Source organism: Rosa chinensis, chromosome 2 (genome assembly GCF_002994745.2).
Source record: "Rosa chinensis cultivar Old Blush chromosome 2, RchiOBHm-V2, whole genome shotgun sequence".
Classification (NCBI taxonomy): Eukaryota; Viridiplantae; Streptophyta; class Magnoliopsida; order Rosales; family Rosaceae; genus Rosa; species Rosa chinensis.
The window spans coordinates 1,911,130-1,931,538 of NC_037089.1; the positions used below are offsets into that span (position 1 = coordinate 1,911,130).

General features: G+C 38.9%; 3 protein-coding genes across 3 annotated transcripts; 2 read left to right on the top strand and 1 right to left on the bottom strand.

The window, feature by feature from the left end:
- The first annotated feature begins 2,016 nt into the window (after window positions 1–2,016).
- Window positions 2,017–3,130, top strand: LOC112187562. Its single transcript, XM_024326410.2, has one exon. The coding sequence runs from the start codon at window positions 2,120–2,122 to the stop codon at window positions 2,747–2,749; it is 630 nt and encodes a 209-aa protein (XP_024182178.1). The 5' UTR covers window positions 2,017–2,119; the 3' UTR covers window positions 2,750–3,130.
- Window positions 3,131–10,599: 7,469 nt separating this feature from the next.
- Window positions 10,600–13,398, top strand: LOC112187329 (protein NUCLEAR FUSION DEFECTIVE 4). The gene is made up of 3 exons (XM_024326082.2): window positions 10,600–11,209; window positions 11,700–12,583; window positions 12,675–13,398. Exons 1-3 carry the CDS (start codon window positions 10,880–10,882, stop codon window positions 13,162–13,164), a joined length of 1,704 nt encoding a protein of 567 aa, XP_024181850.1. The 5' UTR covers window positions 10,600–10,879; the 3' UTR covers window positions 13,165–13,398.
- Window positions 13,399–13,627: 229 nt separating this feature from the next.
- Window positions 13,628–15,336, bottom strand: LOC112189066 (palmitoyl-monogalactosyldiacylglycerol delta-7 desaturase, chloroplastic). Its single transcript, XM_024328335.2, has 5 exons — window positions 15,004–15,336; window positions 14,627–14,767; window positions 14,305–14,454; window positions 14,091–14,197; window positions 13,628–13,967 (listed from the first exon to the last, which is right to left on the bottom strand). The coding sequence occupies exons 1-5, from the start codon at window positions 15,298–15,300 to the stop codon at window positions 13,709–13,711; spliced, it is 954 nt and encodes a 317-aa protein (XP_024184103.1). The 5' UTR covers window positions 15,301–15,336; the 3' UTR covers window positions 13,628–13,708.
- Window positions 15,337–20,409: the final 5,073 nt, after the last annotated feature.

Sequence of the window (20,409 nt, forward strand, 5' to 3'; positions counted from 1 at the left end):
GAGTATGTGATCCCGAAAGTCCCAATAATACCCTGTAGTCAACAGCACAGAAGACGTCGTCCTCTTCAACACCGTGTCCAAAAAGTACTAGATCACGTGTAAAAGATCGCTCGTCGGCAAATTGACAACAAAAGTAAATCAGAGTTGAACCAACTCGTCCACGGGAAAGACACCATAGTAATAGCACAACCATGAAACCAAGACAACCAAACCCTCGCTCAATTGGGAAGAGACTTATTAGAACTAACCAAAAGCCAAAACCTAAAAACCTAATAAAACAAAGAATGAAGGTAAAGAGGAAACTGCTGCTGCCACCTAAATCCCCTCAAGCCAAAAGAACCAGATCGCTTCACCAAGGCAGAGCTAACCATCCCATCGCCTTGTCCGGCAACGCCCACCACACACCGACGCAAGCAAAAGCCGTCATCAATGCTGGGACACCGCCGGACAAGCCACAACCCCACCCCTCTGTTTTCCAAACCCTACGTTCGGCTCCGAGTATTGCAGAGGAAAAGAGAGACAGGTTGTCCTCATCTAGAATTAATTAAGAAAACACAGAACCAAAAACGGGTTAAAGAAAACAGCGGGCCGAAAAGTAAATGGGTGCCGTGATGATAGTGGTACGTGGAGGTTAAGGCGTGTATGGGCAGCGTTATGCGCGTCGTAACGGAAAGTATGTGCAAGACGGAGACCACTCTCTACTGCCTGCCAGTCTCCCACGGTATTCTAAACGCTCCAGCGTCATTATTATTATTATTAATTTAATTTTCTCCGGCGCGAAAAACCGCGCCTCTCTCTGCGTGCTCTGCCGCTAGTTTCTTAAAACCGTTGGAACTCTAGTGCTCCAGTCCTCCCCCAGTTTCACTTTAATTAACCAACCATAACTGTTTGCTCTAGTTTCTGGTTCGGTCCCTAAACTATTAAGTAATTGCAATCAAGGACTTGTTTTAAAATAGTAGTTTATGTGTATTAGGAAGAGGTTCCTAATTAGGCAGGTGCTTTGAATTTGATTAGAGGGTTTTTTTAAGGAGGAATTATATTCTACGTTCGATTAATTGAATCTGAATTGGTGGTTCCACATTGATTGGGGCCATAGAACAATCACATCATCACATGGATTATGAACATTCTTTTAATTTAGTTTGCTTGAGGTATATGAACTGCCATATATACAACCAAATTCAATTCATTTTATGATTTAAGCATCTCTAAAACATGTGGCATAGGAATTCTTTAGCAAATAAGTGGTCTAATTGTAATGGGAATTTCAAGTTGGAAGTTCCGACAATTTACGTGTGTGAAATGAATATTAAAGTTAAGGAAATGATTTCAATATATAATTTCTTTCAGAAATTAGAATTCAAGTGACTCAAATAAATATTTCTTAATTTTTTAAAGTATTTAATTATGTAGTGGCGGTGGTTGCATCACATAATTTGTGATGTTTATTAGGAAATATATTATGAGAGGTAATTGCGTTAAACTTAAAACAACAAAAATTAAAATTATACAAGACAATATAGTTATTTACTCTATCTTTTATAATTGCTCCTTTCACATCCATTAGGTTGTCTAAATATTTTTAGTTTTAAGTAAATAAATATGTCATTAAATAATGAGATAGTGCATGAATGTAATAGGACTAAAAAAGTTGAGAAGTTTGATTCGACAACTTTTCAAAAAATCTGAAAAATACATCGAGAAGGAAACCTCTTTCTCCAAGGAGGAAACTTTGTTGGTAAAACAATTAGTAAAGGACATTTAATGAAATAAAAATGATTTACGCGTAATATTGCGAAAAACAATATTAATCACAGTTTACAGCTATACACAACTCAATTAAAAACCAAGGCAAGGACCACCAGAAGATTCCAAAGCAAATAAGGAAAACTGGAGGGCACTAATGCAATCCCATTAAATAAATTCCTTAACCGTTTGAATAATTCTCGCGATATTTTCCCCAATTTCTCGTCCCCCTTCGGTATAAATACATAGCTCGAGTGAAGCTAGGTTTGCCAATTTGGGCAGCAAAACGCAGCTTAATAAGAAAACCTCTCTCCTCCCTCATTTTCTCTCTCTAAAACACCCTCACTCTCTCTCTCTGAAACCTCAACTGAAAATGGCAACAGCTTCTAGAAGGTCGTCAGCAACTGGATCGGTCCTCCGGTCCAGTGCCTCACCCTCACTCTCCGGAAGGTTCTACACCTCCCATTCCTCCTCCTCCACCGGCTTCGCCTCCTCCACTTCCAGCTTCTCCTCCCGATCCGCCGGCGGTTTCTTCACACGCGCCGCCTCTCCCCCGCGCGTGAGCCTCGCCAGACCCTCTCCCTCGGCTCAGTCCGTCCGTTTCTCTCTCCACGACCGCCCTACCTCCCCCAGCCGCTCCATCTCCGTCTCGCCGCAAGGCTCCGGCAGCCACCACCGGAGCGCGATGAAGAAGCAGGTCAACCCTAAGAGGACCTGTATGTGCTCCCCTACTTCTCACCCAGGCTCCTTCCGGTGTAGCCTACACAAGAACTGTGGCTCGCACGTGTCGAGTTCCTCCTCTCCGCCGTACTCGCAGAACCGCCTCAACGCGCGTAGATCGGCGATGACGAACTCGCTGGTCAGGATCGGCGGCGTTGAAGGCGATCTCGTGAAGCGCGCCTTGGCCGCTCTGATCCGCCCCTCCTCCCACAGCCAGCGGCGCCGTGCCGATTTCCGTCCCCGGCCCAGCCGGCTCTCCACCATGTCAAAGTGCAGCGAGTAAGTTCAGTTGGTAACAAATTTTGGAGAAATTGCAGCCCTTACTTTGACCAGGCGGATCCAAATATTCATGAAACTTCCGGCAAAATTTGAGGCCGCACGTGGCAGAATCCGGCGCTAGTGATCTGATGGATTTGGTATGATTCGGAACGGACTTGGTTTTTTTGTGTCCTCCGGTGACCGAACTGCTCTAGAGGACTATTGTTAATGATGTGATGAAGAAGAACCTAGCCCTTCTGTGTATATAGAAATACAAATTATATGTATCTTTGGCGCGCCATTGTTGGCGTCTCCAAGCTTAGCTTTCCTGGACTCGATTAACTTCCACTTGAAACATCTTAAATTGAGCCCCGAAATTAAATTCGGATCGAATCCGTTCGTTAAATTTCCGGTAACTTGGTTCAATTCGATTTTCCAGTCCATTTCTTCAGTTCCATCTCCGATTTATAGTCAGCTGCGTTAAGTACCCCAGTTTATTCTTGATGTGCGTCACGTCGTGACTATTGACCGGAATTTACTTCGACGTCTCTGTTACTATTCACCGTCTCTTCCTCCCGTTTGACTTCGTCTCCGTTACCATTTTCCGGATTTATGGAGGTGAATTGTTGAGCTGATTAATTATTCTTTTTCCATTTAATTATCTAATTTTATTATTTCATCTTGTGCAGGGGTTGTGTTCTAAAATTGAAGCCAAGAAATTGCCAAGACCAGTAAGCACTGGGAATCAGAATGAATCTAATTTAACCAATTTATGGACTTTAAAAAAATAAATAATTAAGATTCCGGTCATCGTCGACCTTTTTCTGTTGATGCCGGGCACCTGAGGCTAGAATTGAGCATGTGCAGCAAGAATTCGCCCACCGGATCGGACTAATCAAACCAAAATATCTTCTCCTCACTTAAAACGAACCCCTTTACTTAATTATCACCCAACTTGTTAAATTTAGATATTTTTCTTCTTTTCAAAAGCAGATTCGAGCTTTAAATTTTTCTGGTATCAATCTTATCCTTCTTACTTCTTCTTCTTCTTCTTATTCTCAAATTTGGAATATAAAAGTGAAATGATCATTGTCAAATGGGGAAATTATTCGCAGTCTGTATCAAAGGGTTGCAAGTTGCTAAACGATATTTGAAAGACATAGACACAATTACAGAGAGAGAATGGAATAGTCCCTGTCCTGTGCCAAAACGAAAGTGAGAGGGTTGAGGACCCATATGCTACAATTGCTTCTCTTTTTCAACTGTATCGCATTCATGGGATGGTAGCATTAGCCAAGAAACTGACTTTGGCTATTTGTGGAAGAAGATAAGATCGACCATGAAAACGAAAGCTATGTATGGGACGTGGAGCTAATCAATTAGCTACCTTTTAAGCTTTTGTTGAGACAATCCAACTTACTCACCCTTATCCGTTTTCAAATTCTCTTTCTATATATCATCACGAATCGGCAAAAATGTTGCCTAAAACAGTACAACTACGATGCTCTGAATTCGTAATTTTACCCAAATGGTATTGATTTATCACGAATCAACCAAAATGTTGCTTAAAACACTAAAAGAATAGTGTTCTAAATCCGTATTTTGATTAAAATGGTATTCCTTTGTCACTAATTGGCCAAAATATCTAAAACAATATTTTAATTCGGTGCTCTATGGTATTTCTCTGTTGATTAAATCTTATTTGTTTGTTTTATCACGAATCGAAGAAAATATTATTTAAAATACTAAAAAAATAATATTGTCAATACTTAGACGAAAATGATATTTTTTTTATTACAAATCAGTCAAAAATGTTATTTAAAACGATATTTTTATTCAGTACCATATAGGATTTCTCCGTCATCTAAAATAATATTCATTTGTGTTATCACGAATCGACCAAAGATTAGCTTTTAGTGTACTCATGTTTACATTTTACAAAAATATATATGGAAGAATCAATTTAGACTCACACGAAACTTATAAGTATTAATATGGAGCTAAATTTAATTTAGGTACCAATCTGACAGCTCGGCAATAATGTAACTGTGTAAGTACCGTCAGGGGATTCACCCGTCCCTACTATTAAAAGCATAAAAACCATGTTGAGGAAGAAGAAAAAAGTGCATCAAGTGCGTATTAAGCAGCATTGTTTGGTTAGATTATTGGTATTAGCAGCTAAGATTGGTTTTTGGTGGGTGGGCACACATTTCGTGTCAGATCCTAATCTAACCCAACTTTTTCTAATCAAATTATTGCTTCAGTTGAAAAACTGGATCGACATCAACTTATAGTCTCTGCCTCACGTTGTGAAAAATTCCCGTAATGGATCACACAGCACGAGTCACTGAATCACATTGTTGGGTTCTGAAATTTCAAATCTGCCCTACCATATTGGATATCAAATTCTTCTACGCAGTGACTGTCAAAGTGATCCAACAACTATTAGTGTAAATACACGTCGATGTGCTATAATCTTTTCCGAGATTTGATGAATGGTTGCTGAGTCAGTCTGAATGAAAAGAAAGAACCCGAGACTCGAAAAGACCCGACTGGTTTGGATGGATGTGGGAAATTTCAATATTTCATATTTTCATATATGATCAGGGTCGGTCAAATGGGGCCCCGAGTGGGTTTGGGTACGGGTAGTGAGACAAAGCTCCATGTGCATGTATCTGCCGCGAGGGGTGTTAATGGGGGGAAGGAAATAGCTATCCCATTTGTTGCTTTGTTTTTTTCGTTGTGTTGTTTGGTCACTTCAGAGGTGGAAATGGGATAAGGTTGAAGACAAGCTGGTATGGGGTATGGGCCACGGGTTTCCCTGCTTGAAGCCTTGAACTAAACACAATGTAAAAGAAATCGAGAATAGCAAGTTTGAATTTGGTAAATCGAACTTTAATGTGATCTGAACGAATATTTTTTTTTTTTTTGAAATAGAGTTAGTAGGTGAAAATATATTAATTAGAATGTAGAATAGGCCGTTACATATCCTTCCGCTGCCATCTAGACAAACAAGAAGATAGTGGCAAGTTTGAATTTGGTAAATCGAACTTTAATGTGATCTGAACGAATAATTTATTTTTTTTGAAATAGAGTCAGTAGGCGAAAATATATTAATCAGAATGTAGAATAGGCCGTTACATATCCTTCCACTGTCATCTAGACAAACAAGAAGATAGTGGTAGTACCCACAGTGGTACATAAAAAATAGACTTACTCATTGTACAATCAAGTACATAGACAAAGCGGGATCCCCCTTTGGTACTGCGCCGGAGGCACTAGAAGGCCCGGTCCTCCCAACGTAACTAATAAAACAATAAATTTAGTCGCCTAGAGACCTCAATTGGTGTACAACTAGAGACATTGAGAGTTAGATCGACAAAGACCAAACCCAATGCTAAAAACTAGGTAGGAAAAAACCACTAGATGCCTCAAAAATGGCCTAAATGAACTAGAAAATAATAAAAGCTAACTAACGGCCCATTTGGCCCAAATAAGAGCAGAACCCTAAGCCCAACTAGCTGACCCAGCCCTGTTGAGCTTCCGCCTTTCTATGTTGAGGACGCCGCACACTGCAAGCCAGCCGCTGCCACGCCTGCACCATGCCATCGCCGCCACTTCAAGGACCACTGTCTACACCACACCGCCACCACCCGTGAGGGCAACAAAACCCGAACGACACCAGACCCGATCCAAAAAGAAAGGATCCATGTGCCCCTTGAGCACCGACTGCATCCCGACGATACTGCTGCACTGCCGCCGTTGCCTAAAGACAAACACTAGCCCGTGCTGTCCCTTGAAGCAAAACCACGACTTCCCTAGCCATAGAGTGGTTTCGACCCAAGCAAGACTAGATCAGACACAAACCTCAAGCCACTGCATATCTATGAACTAGGGAACCCTGGACTATCAACACCAGTTCGGCAGCCTCCTAGTGACGACGAGGCAAGCCCCACTGACCCAGAGTGCCGCCAGATGAGAGGATCTCGGCTGAAGACTCGACCAAGGTTGGTGCACGTGTGGCACCTTCAGAGAGAGAGAACTTCAACAAGCCATCCCATCAATAAATCCGATCTGAACGAATATATTGTTTTTGTATCGTGTTAATTTAATCAACTTAACTCTTTATTCATTAGGAGAATTTGATCCTTTAATATAACAACTTATTTCATTGAATGTAGAGTGTGGTCTCTTATTTTTGAGCTGACATATAATGAAGTTAAACAACACTAAAATCAAACTTGATATGTGAGTTTGGTAAGTCGAGAATAACAAGTTTGAATTTGGTAAATCGGATCTGAAATGTGATCAGAACAATTAATTTGTTTTTGTATCATGTTAACCTAACCATCTTGACTCGTTATTCACTAGGAGACTCTGATATATAATATAATGACTTTTTTATTAAATTTAAAGTTTGTCTCTAATTTTGAGCTGATTTATAATAAAATTAAATTACACTAAAATTGACTGTTTGTCCGGTTGCCAAGCCAATTTGAGGTTTGTCTAATCTATTATATGCTCATGTGCATGAATTTATAATTAATCAGCTTGACTCGTTATTAGAAGACTCTGATATATAATATAACGATTTCTTTTATTAAACCTAAAATCTGTCTCTAATTTTGGGATGATCTACAATAAATTAAACCAAACTGAAATCGACTTTTTTGTCCCGTTGTCAAGCCGATTTGAGGTTTGTCTAATCTATTATCTGCTCATGTGCATGAATGTATACCTAGCTATAGCTTGTGATGAAAGAATGTTAAAGAACCAAGTTGGCTCCCATAAAGAACAAAAACAACAGCCAAACTTTTAAGTTCCAAAACATGATTACAGCTATTATTAACTAGCCAGTGGACCTCTTAACAAATAATAACATGCTCATCCTAAATCCTCTTGTCTCAAAATGTTTAGTTAAAATGGATAACCAGATAAGGTTGAGTGGACTAATTCTATGCTATGGCCTAATCTGCGCTTTTCTTTACAACGGCCTAAAACTACCAAATAGGGCCTTCAATGGTTTTGTTTTCTTCCTTGTTCTACTTCTTGTTAATAAGAATATCATAACCAAATTTCAGAGCCTAATACTATTCGATCTGCTGGCATAAATGTTTACTTTCTAAGTAAAAAGTCTTGGGTTTGACTATATGAAAGATCGGTCTAAACCTTCAGATTTGATTAACTCATTAGATAGGTGCTTGGGTATGAAAATGGAGTGGCAGAAACTCTGGCTGGATTTGGGCTTTTCTCTTAATATGGACTCTCGGACTTTGGATTCCTTTCCTAATTATGATCTGATTGGGTTTGAAGAGGAGTGACCTCCCACATTGGGCTAGTCCTATGAACATTTGCACTCGGCTTCATTTGGGCTACAGCCCACATATAACTAAGGCTGACAATTTACGATATAACGTTTTAGAGTGACTAAAAAGCTAACCGGATAGGTTTTGGCATAACGATGTTCGTGTACGTTGGAAATGTGTCGACCTATTTTAAACAACCGTATTTCAAATCGATTCGCCTAGTCATTTAGCATATACAATCACATAAGTGATCAACTCGCCAACCACATTATATATTAAGTAGGAATGACAAATTTACTTTTGAAGTTATTCGCAACTTAATTTTTCAAGATAAGATAAATGTGAGGCGTTATACATTTATTTTTTGAAGAAGTCTGTATAGTTAATAGTTGTGTTGTGTTAGTGTTTATCTTATCATTTCAATATAGAAAGTCGTCACAACATGCGATCACATATTGCCAAAACAAAAACCTCATTCCGCTACTTCCATAACACCGACAAATACATTTCCTATATTTTTTTTTCTAGATGTATACGAATATTATTATTGTTTTTTTTTTTTTAGAATATTATTATTGCTTGTTGGTATTATGGTCACTTCATACTGCACCATTGTTTTTTTTTTGGGACTAGATATCCCTTCATCTTTTGGAACATCCCAGATTCAAGAGAAATTGTCATAAATTAGTTAGCAAAAGATGTGACCCTCCTTGTCACCTTCTTTGGAAAAGCATACACAATGAGGTATATGATAGGACATAAATTAGAAATCGGATAAAGGCAGCAAAACTTGAGCTCAAAGCATGCCGTAGTCTCTAAAAATGATAAATATTATTGTTTAAAAAGAAATTATTTGATCAAGCAGCCTAACACGAAACTTCCACATTTATTGTGGCCAACAGGTATGAAGGGTTTTTGGGTTGGTGCCCATGTGATGGGAATTAGTCTGATTTTGCTAAGATACCCTCATAAATCTCAGTCAAAATATTGACTGAGTGAGTATGTTACTAACTCACTAATATAACTGAAGTGTCTTGTTACTTCACCCGATTAAAAAAAAGTTAATTAAAAAAGAAAAAAGAAAAGTCTACTTAGATATGAACCAAGTGAATAGGCTCATAACCACCTGGTGCGGTAAGGTTGATCGAGCAGCCTACCATGAAACTCTCATGTCTATCGTTCGAGTCCCAACTCCAGCAAGCTTGTGGCCAGCAGGTTTGAGGGGCCTTCGAGTTAGTATGCTTACGGCTGGTGATTAGTCTTGCTTTGCTGGGATACACTCATGAACTCTGGTCCGAATACTAACTAAAGAGGTGTGTTATTAACTCATTAGAGCAACTCCACCGGTTGCTTCTTGATTGGTCACCAACTAGGAAAAGCTGATGTGGTGACCATGGAGGGGAAAATCAGGTTTCCACCGGAGGTATTCTGCCCAGCCAAAAGTCAGTCTTTCTTGACCGAATCCAAGAATTTAGTCAAGGCCCTGACTAATTCCTTGCCCGGCCAAGGCATCTGCCAGCTCGGCCCAGCCCGAAAACATGGGTGACGTCACTGGATGAGTGGAGAAGGAGACGCCCTGATTGATGGAAGTAGAGGACAAGCGTCTGACGCTTGGCGTCGCAACTCATGCGTGCGTGCAGAGAGAGACACGGAAGAGAGGAGGCGTTTGTCGCCGGAGGACGATTTGCTCCGCCTGGGGTTGCTTCGATCTCGGCCTGGGGGCAGCGTTTGGGCGGGCTGACGCCACGGAGTTGTCGGACGAGGTGAGGCGACCTTGGGGGAGCCGGGTCCTTGGATGGAGGACGCCGGAAGAGGGAGAAAAAGGCGGGTCGGGTAGGACAAAACCCGCCAAGTCTGGGGGCGAGAGAGAGAGAGAGAGAGAGAGAGAGAGAGAGAGAGAGAGAGAGAAATGAAAAAAAATTTCTGAGGGGGGAAATGAAAAAAAGAAATTTTTTTTTCGTCCTTTGAAACAAAATAGATTTTTTTTTTTGCTATTTATAGAAAATTTTCAAATTTCAAAAATTCATAATAAATTCATACGAACTCCGAATATTGCGTTCGATATATGCACAAGATCGTATCGACGAGCTCTACAACTTTCATGAAGGAAGTTTTCCTAAATTCCGAACGTATAAAAAGTCAATTTTCACGACCCCCTAAATAACGTTTGTTTCGAAAATAAAAATCGATTAGAAACCGAATTTCTCATACAACAACTAAATAACGTTGTATTGTACTTATTCTTAGTTTTTCATTTATGTAAGAAAAAATCAATGAACAGTAAAACTGACTGGTAAAAAAACGGAACGGGTGGAAACCCATGTCCAGTGGCAGTGAACAGTTTCTTGGCTGGTCGACGTCTTGACTTTTCGACCTTGACATTTCTTGACAAGTTAGCTCTTAACGTAACCGAGATGACTTACTATCTCACCTCTAATAAAAAAATAAATTAAAATAAAAGTGAACAGACTCCTAGAACACGTGGCTCGTAGGTTCAAAACATAGTCACCCTTTTCTCGACGCTTGTCCGCGCTCTCTCAGACCACACAATCAAGTGGAACCAGCTCAAGATCGTGTCATCCATACTCCTCGTCCTCGTCCTCGTCACGTGCCTGGACACGTGACTTCGACTTTTGCTTAGAAAACAGAGCAAAGGAAAGCCAGTTTCACAAGGAAGAGACCAAACCGCCGGGAAGCCATTTGGAGAAAGGCCAAGTCATCCTCGTCCTGCTGGCTGTTGCCAATATCACCCACACCTTAAACTCGAGACCAGCTTCATTTCGTCTAAAGCTTCAATCTTGATCGAACCCGGTTTGTTTGTTATTTCTGTTGCAAGTTAAACCCCATCAATGGTGACCGTTAACGTTAAAGGAGGCACAAGGCCGCCGTGGGTGGGCTTAGGAGCGGCGGTGTGGGTCCAAATAGCCGCCGGAAACGCCTACAACTTCCCGCTTTACTCGCACTCGCTCAAGTCCGTTCTGGGGTTCAGTCAGCGACAGTTGACCATGCTCGGAGTGGCTAATGATATCGGGGAAAACGTTGGACTTGTTCCTGGGATTGCTTCCAACAAGCTCCCACCTTGGATGATACTTTCGATTGGGGCTTTCGCTTGTTTCTTTGGTTACGGTGTGCTCTGGCTCGCTGTCAGCCGTACAGTTCTGTCCTTGCCTTATTGGTTGGTATGTCTTGGTTCTTCGATCTTCTTGTTCAAAGTTTTGATCTTTAATTATGTGATTTGCATGATTTTATTGAGCTACTAAGGTTTTGTGATTGAGTACTGGTTTTTGAAGATTGCTAGATTTGTTTTTGTGGGATTGATTGGGTTTGAAGTTTTGGTCTTTTTTACTGATTTGATTGCTTGGTAGATAGTGCTCTGCGTCTTGATTTTGTTATGTTGTGAAGCTATTAAGAATTTTGATTTTTCCAGTTGAGGAGTAACAGATACGTGATTTTGTGAATTGGGTACTAATTTGTTTATGGGATTGGTGATGGTAATGTTAGCTATGGAAATTAGATGAGATAAGATATTGGTGGGCTAGAATTTAGAGCTTTCTGTTGACAGTTTGCTTTATCCAATTGAATGGTTATTAGTGGTCGAAATGGTTTGTCTACAGAGAAATTGATTATTTTGGATGGATTTATGATCATGAAGCATTGTTTATGTTGCAGTTATGGATTGCTCTTTGTGTTGCTACTAATAGTAGTGCTTGGTTTTCGACGGCTGTTCTTGTGACCAATATGAGGAACTTCCCTGTTAGTCGTGGAACTGTTGCAGGCATTCTTAAAGGTTATGGGGGTCTCAGTGCAGCTGTGTTTACAGAAGTTTATAGCGTACTGCTTCGTAATTCATCTTCTAAGCTTCTACTCTTTCTTACACTCGGGGTTCCTCTCCTGTGTTTCATTCTGATGTATTTAGTTAGGCCTTGTACGCCGGCTACTAGTGAAGGCTCGGTGGAGCGCGGTCACTTTCTCTTCATCCAAGCTGCGAGTGTGGTGGTTGGATTATATGTGCTCACAACTACAATATTGGATGATTCCTTTTCCTTGAGTGCTCCGATTACCTACAGTTTTGTTGTCATAATGGTAGTACTTCTCATGGCGCCGCTTGCTATCCCTCTAAAAATGACATTTTATCCCACAAGAGTCGGCTCTTCTGATAATTTGAATAATGAGGATAGCAATGCAGATGAAACTGAACCACTGCTGAAGTCATCTTTATCAACAACAAGCCTAGGGAGTTTTCGTGAAGGGAATGATTCTTCGTCTGACATAGCTATGCTTCTCGCCGTGGGTGAGGGGGCAGTGAAGAGAAAGAGAAGACCCAAAAGAGGGGAAGATTTCAAGTTTACTGAAGCTGTGATCAAGGCCGACTTCTGGCTTCTGTTTTTGGTTTATTTTGTAGGGGTTGGTACTGGGGTAACTGTTCTGAATAATTTAGCTCAAATAGGTATTGCACAAGGAACGCATGATACCACGATCTTGTTGTCTCTCTTCAGCTTTGGTAATTTCGTCGGACGTCTTGGCGGAGGAGTTGTTTCTGAACATTTTGTCAAGTAAGTAATATCTATCCTTGCATTTATTGATGTCCCCATCCCATGAATCTTTTTACATAGATGACATTAGATAAATATCTTTTCTTTTCAGGACAAAAACAATTCCGCGGACATTTTGGATGACTTGCACTCAAATTATAATGATCTTTATCTATCTGCTATTTGCTTCTGCTATCAAAGGAACCCTTTATGCTGCGACTGCACTGCTTGGGATCTGCTACGGTGTCCAATTTTCTATCATGATCCCGACCGTCTCTGAACTCTTTGGATTGAGGCATTTTGGCATATTCTACAATTTCATGTCACTAGGGAATCCTCTAGGCGCATTTCTTTTTTCAGGTCTCCTAGCAGGATACATATACGATAATGAGGCAGCAAAGCAGCATGGTCTTAATCATCTTTATGGAACAAATGTCTCCTGTTTGGGTCCAGATTGCTTTAGGGTCACCTTCCTTGTTCTGGCAGGTGTCTGTGGTGTCGGCACAATCTTGAGCGTTGTTCTGTCTACTAGGATAAAGCCTGTTTATGAAATGCTTTATGCCGGTGGTTCCTTCAGAATACCTCAGAATACAAATAACTAAGATCAATGAGCGGTAGTCGGTGGAAGCTCAACTACTTTCATACTGAAGTACGTTTCCGTAGTACTCTACTGGAGCTCTAGTAAGTTTTTGTGAACTTTTTGTTGTTGTTGTAACTACTAGAATGTAAGTATCATTCATGTATAGAATGGTGCGGCTGATGTGGTTCTCTTGTTGTTTTTATATCTATGTTTTTGGTAAATCAATGGGAGATGCGGTAGTTGAACTTGATCGAAATCGCTCCTAATACTTTGTTGGAGAGAAATACATGCATTATTAGTAGACTAAATGCTAGTCTTGGTCTTGTGTTAAAAATAATATGGATTAATAAATCTTAAACCAGAAGGAGAAATATAATCCCATGCCAGATTAGAGTTTGGCTCGAGTGGAAGGTGATAATGCAACAAGTTCAGATAGAATCGATTTCCATTATTAGCTGGAGTCCAAACCGACCATGCATGACATGCAAGAATCTTCATCATCAGAACGCACATAAAATGAAGTAGGACACACGTACGATTAGAGGGTAGTACTTAGCTGTCCATTATTAGCAAATTAAGCAAACTAATTCATCTTCGTGGCTTATTTCATGAGAAACCATCGTTGTTCTGGTCTCTAAAGCTTTGCGTTTCTTATGAGCTTCGGATGGTAGTTTCACATCTTTTGCCAATCCTAGAGCTTCAAGAAATTTTATGGCGTACCAAGTCACGTCAATCTGCCACCATTCGAGTCCTTGTCGAGCCGAGTATTCGAAAGCGTGGTGATTGTTGTGCCATCCTTCTCCTAATCCAAGCACTCCCAACCACCTAATATTAGACAGTTAAACATGAAGATACACATACAGTACGTGGATTACTAATCTAAAATCTCAATATTAATGAACCTTGGTTACTTTATTAAGGATCCTTATTAAGTTCTTAATTACGTACCAAAGGTTCTTAGATAGATCACCGGTATTCCATGCTTGATACCCCCATGTGTGGCAGGCCGAATTTACTAGCATGGTGCCATGGAAAACAACTAGCATCCTCACTCCCTGAAGAAATATTTAATTAATTAGTTCATGTAATTTAAGAACTTCATAGTGATAAATATTTCTCTTTGTCAAAAAAAAGAAAGAAAAGGAAATATGATCTCACGTACCATTCGGTCCATTCCCCAAACAATGAAGGGAAACCCACCAAGGGCATATAGAATTCGTCCAAGAATAAACGAGTGTAGAAGAAACGTATGATGAAGAAACCTATAGAATGGCTGCATTTTCAAATCTTCAACATTCTTCAGTCCTCCATACTGCAAATTATTTATTTAAAAAATCTATTTCTCAGCTTAATTTAAAGAGTAAAAAATAATTTAACCAAAATTAGAGAGTAAAAAAAATAGGTATTATGGACGTATTAGTATATAAAATTTTGGTGTATGCATTTATGTATGAATGTCTGGTAATTCTTAGATGATTACATACTTTTCTGAAGCGCTTATTGCTATCGAGAATCCATCCCATGTGACTAAACCAAAAACCCTTGAGAGGGCTATGAACATCGTTCTCTGTATCTGTGTATTGGTGGTGGTAGCGGTGTGTACTCACCCACTCAATTGGACTGCCCTGCAAAACAAGAGTTAAGTACTTACATATCAATTTACAGACCTTAAACATTAAACTCACTGAAAGTAATATGGTAGGTAGTTAATCAAAAGTAGGTTAAACCAAAAGTAAATATATACATTTTTTCCACGTTGAGAAAATGAGATTTTCGATCAAGAATTCATGACAATATTCATGAAGGGAAAGTAGCAAAAATGGCACACTGCACATAAAACCCTTGAAAGCTGGGTAGGCACCTGAGCCGAAAGAACAGCCATATAGGAAAACAAGTACTCGAGAAACTTGGGAAGCCTGAAACTCCTATGCGCAAGGTTTCTATGGTAACAAAGAGTTACTCCCAAGGTGGTGGCAAATGCGAGAGCCAATGCCAGGTAAAACGCAGGCCAGTTGAAATGAAACGGCGCAAATAAACAAAGGACATGGATCGACGTGAACATCGCTGCTGTGACTAGGTCAAGTAAATTCCATTTCCTCCTCCAGAAATATGCACAAGGCGTCATGAGAATGGCCGCCCAGATTCCCACAAGCCCCATTTCCTCTCACTCAACTTAATTACTACTGCACCAATATCTGCCTCTGCTGCGTGAGAAGCTTGTATAGAACTGACCATTATATATACTGGTGAGCCAAGTGAAAGAGAGTTGAATCAACTCAATTCCAGTCGGGCCATGCATGGTAGGTGAAACCATTAGTTCTTGAAACCATTAGATGCCTTGATCTTCACAGCTACCTCTGCAAGTACATGAAATCAGCCACTATCTCTGTTGTTTTTTATTTATTATTATTATTATTTTTTATCATGTAATGTACTCATGATAGGTACAGAACTGATCAGTTTGTTTTTGTTTTTTTTTCCCTCTTTTCAAAATCACCACCATCTTTCCGGAGCCCTTGGCCCCTTTAAATTTAAGGTTGATAAATCTCCACCATTGATAATATTTATGCTTTGTCTTTCGAGCCTCTAACAGTTTGCGATCTTGCATTTCATTTATTCTTGTCTACCCTATTGGGTGCTATTCTTTTTTATCATCCCATGCTATTTTTCGTCCTGTGAATTGTGAGATAAAGTTTTATTCAATCTGGCACAACTGAAATTCAATTGTACGTTGTCTTTCATCTTTTTGTATTTTTTTAATTTCAAATACATGAGTAGAGCCGTGCATGAACTTGTAACCCTCACATTAAGTGACTGTGATGAACATTTATCATTCAATCGTATAATCAGCAATGGGAAAGCCATTATTAGGTATAGTAGTTAGATATTTGTTGGGTACATTTAGAAAGACGACCCAATATTTTATTGCAGCAAAAATCATGAAGTTAGTTCACATGTTGCAATGTTTGAAGTTTAGAACTGGAATTCTGTGAAGTTGACAAAGCATGCATCTGTGCTACGTACTTTAATACCTCTGAAATTATTTACATAGCAAAATCCCAATTTAACATTTACCTTTATTGTCCAAATTGACCTATATGTCTTTAGTGTAACTGTCCAATTCCTTATCTAACCACATCCTTAAAAGCCGAAATTGACAAAAAGCAGGCCATTTTGTGGAGGCATTCATAGAATTTTCCCATACTATTTACTAATTAATTAAGCGACCTACGTAGAAGTAGATGATCGTCTATCACAACCCTAAACAACTAGAACGGATAGCTATTAAAAAAAAAGAAAAAAAAAGAAAAAGAAAAAAGAACAGATAGAACTGAACTAGCAATAGAACACAGGAAGTACGTATTAAGGAATTAAAATCCATACGTACCCAGCAGATCGAGATAGAACACCCGCATACATAACATGAAGAAACTGAACTAGCTAACAGAAATTGAACATAAGATATAAATATATCAAAAATATACTGATCGCAGCTTGCTGCATGATGTACGTAGCTGAACAGCTTCAAAAACCATAATTTCCAGCCTCTAATCATCAAAAATGAAATAATATATGAACCGCTTCACCAAATATTTCCAGCGTCTTATCTTAAATCTGGGCCAAGTGATGACGCTGGAAAGATTTCAGTCAGGCAGTTTCAGATTATTGGGTTAACGACTGACTCATGAATACGTGTATTCGATCTTCTAACACAGATCGATCAGGGAGGGAATTGAAAGAGGAAAAGCAGTTGTTACTATTGCTACCCTAAATAAGTAGAAACAATCGGGTGGGGTAGGGCGTAGCTAGCTAGCTTAAATGATGGAGGCGGCTCATTGATTTTCTTCATCAGTTTGTACGATCGAGGCTGAAGTCATCTCTCTGTGTCTATTATGGCCTTGGAATTCAAGTTGTAGATAAGTTGCAATTGCTTTTGACAACAACACAAAGAGAAAAGCAGCTCGCTAGATCATTATGAATACCACTTGCATGAGTCTCCATTTATATAGATCAATTGGCTCTATATATAGTAATTGGTTAATTATGCCATTCGATCCATAACTATAAGCTACCTTGCATTGAGAGTGTTTAAAATAGAAATTACTTGTGCCAGTTAAAGTTGTTGGGACAGTTGGGGTAGATCTTACTCTTGATAGTGTTACATCATCCCAGAATTCCAATAATTGATTCAAGCTTATAGCTCATTTTTATAGATGATAGAGTTACATCATCTCAGAATTTCAACAATATGCGCACACCTGCTCAGTTACCGAGCAAGATAATTATGTTTAGTCACCTTTAAATCTAGATCAAACAGTAGAAACTATTATTTTTAAGTTTGAGTTGTTTTATTTTTCTATCATTAAATTTAAATCCAACGATAGTTTATCATAATTTATTTTCTCAATCACTAAATAGGTGTACACCACTATCCAGAATTCACTCACGTATACAAATGAATGCATGAGACCTATGGACGGGACATTAGGCCCTAGATCTTGAGGCCCGACGTGAAGTGAGCAAACCATTATGATTCTATTATTTGGGTTTCAAACTGACCCCCAATCCACCACCAAAATAAGAATACTAGTTCTTGCCACTAGAATATACTAGAAAATGTACCTGCGCGATGCTGCAGGAATATAAGCAAATATTGTTTGATTCGATGCTACTGAATTTAGAAACATTGTTATATTACATTGCTACATTAAATATTATATATTGTTTTACATGTTCAAAATTCTGGTAAGTTATCTAGATTTCAAAGTTAAATATCCTAACAACAGTAGGTGTCTATGTACAAAGTCCGATTCGTCATTTGCGACAAATGATAAGTGCTCCAAAATTTCAGGAGCTGTTGTAATTGGAAAACATAAGTAATAATGTCAATCAATAAGAAAGAGTGATTATTTGGTTCTGTAAATTGAAATCATTGAAATGGTTTTGTATGGAGTAAGCACAAACATTAATCAATAAGGCATTGAAATGTAAAGATGGATTGTGTTACCTATTAAACAACCAGCTGCATATGACGTGATCAGAGCTCTGCAACATACTGACGTGAAGTGAAACATATAGTGCAATGAGTGTTGAGATATTTAGCAATGTGAGCATACTATGTTATAAGATAGGAATGTAACTGATTTCAACAATAACTAAAAATAGGAATCAAATTCTCGAATTATCAGAAAAACAAAACGGACCTTACTAACTTTTGTGTAGAAGTCTGTGGGGAGAATGAATCAAGGGGGTTGATTAAAATCCAAGTGACATCCATTAGCCATAAATGCTTTTACCTGTATATTAACATCAATCCTCTGATATTATTGCTAATATGCCAAAAATTCAACTCAAAGTAAATAAATTGTCCTCACCTTCAATGTCTTTGTCACTATCAAGGTCTTTTTAGGATAAAAAACCTCATCATTTAAGCCCTTGTGCATAAAAAAGGCAGGGCCTCATCATTGGCTGTAAACATCCCATGCATCAACCATAGTGATCTTTCACATCCCTGTCATAAAATTTTATATGCAGGGATCAGGTTATATTTCTTATCGATCCTATTATCAGGTTCCAATAAGTTTCATGAAACTGGAAAACTAACCTGCACATTAGACACAGCCATTTGAGCTCCATGCATCCATCCAACATGTGGTTGGTAATTTGAGGAGGCAACTTTAAGTTTCTTTGGGGTAAATCCTTAGAATGTTCCACTGTGTGAACCTAGAGATTATAACACAACACCAAGTATCAGAATCATTACATCATGACAACTGCTAGAGAACACATCACCAAGTATCAGAATCATTACATCATGACAACTGTTAGAGAACACATATAACAAAAGGCTTACTCGAAATAAGATGTCTTACTTTTTCACCGACCTCTAGAGCCTGTTTGAAACCATCCTATGTTCTTCCAGCATAACTTTTTTTATGTTGCACATACTTGGCCACTTGGGTGCTTCAAAGTTCGTACTGGATAGGTTTGATGTCAGCTGCAGTTTTGTTCTCAGTTTTTCTAACACTGTCACTCTGTACCCATTAAAAGAAGTAATGTAAAGAAGCACACGCTTATAAACAAAATTGGGGAGAAGTGGAGAACATAAATTGTATTGGGCCTCTAAAAAAACAAAAAGGACTATTACTCAAAAGTCTAAATAGCACAACCAAACTTTAATAATTTGACAGTTCATTGACTTCTACAAACTCTTTAACTGATTCTACACGTCGTTCTCTAATTCTTTTGATTTTAAAAGCAATATTTGGCTTCAATATGTGTTCTTGTTCAAACCAAGTCCAACGATAGAGACAGATTCCTTAAATTGCTATAAATCAATTAATATTTACATAACTCGCAAGACAAATGATCCCCAAAACAATATGGCGGTATACGTGCACTAAGAGCGAGCAATGGCAAAAAGAGGAGATTTTACCACAGATATAACCAAATCAAACACACACCTCTTCGAAAACCCAGCAACCTGTTCGACCAAAATCTTCAATCTCTCCTCTTCTTTCTCGTATCCTAACGATCTGCCATCAAAATCAAAAACCTTACATCAAATCCAAAGGAAAAGAAACTATATTACAAAACTTCACTTCAGTTACCATTTCAATTAATCATATTAGCCAACTCTTCAATTAAGCATAAAACCCCAATTCATACTAACTGAATTTAACTTTCAACAAACTCAGATTCGAAACTCTAAAATTATAGAACCAAATTCAATCACCCAAGAAAACCCCCAATTCAGTACCCCGAACCGTAAAAGCTAATCAAACCCAACACAGCAAAACTCAATTCCCAATTTCCGAACCGCAATCAATAACCTGAATCAGAAGAGAACAACAAAAATCCCAACCAAAATGAAAAAACATTATGGGAAACAATACCTTCGATACGAAACGCTCTTCTTTCCACCGATCTGAATCTCGCAGACTCCAGTCTCGTATAAAACTGCTTCGACTTCTTCTTCTATTGAATCAGAGGGGATTGAACTCGATGATGATGAGATTATGAGAACAAACTCTGGACTCTGGTAAATGATTTCTATTGTGAAACACCACCACCGTCAGACTAAAACAGAAACCATTGTGGCATCGCATAAGAAGGACAAACTTGTAATTGAGGGAGACAGCAAGGGCAAAAGCGCCACTTCATTTTGCACAGTGATGAACAGTTAACCGGGGTTTAGATATATGTATAATAATAATGAGCAGCTAGTTGTGATGTTTCTTTACTTATTTACTATAATAGCTTCCCC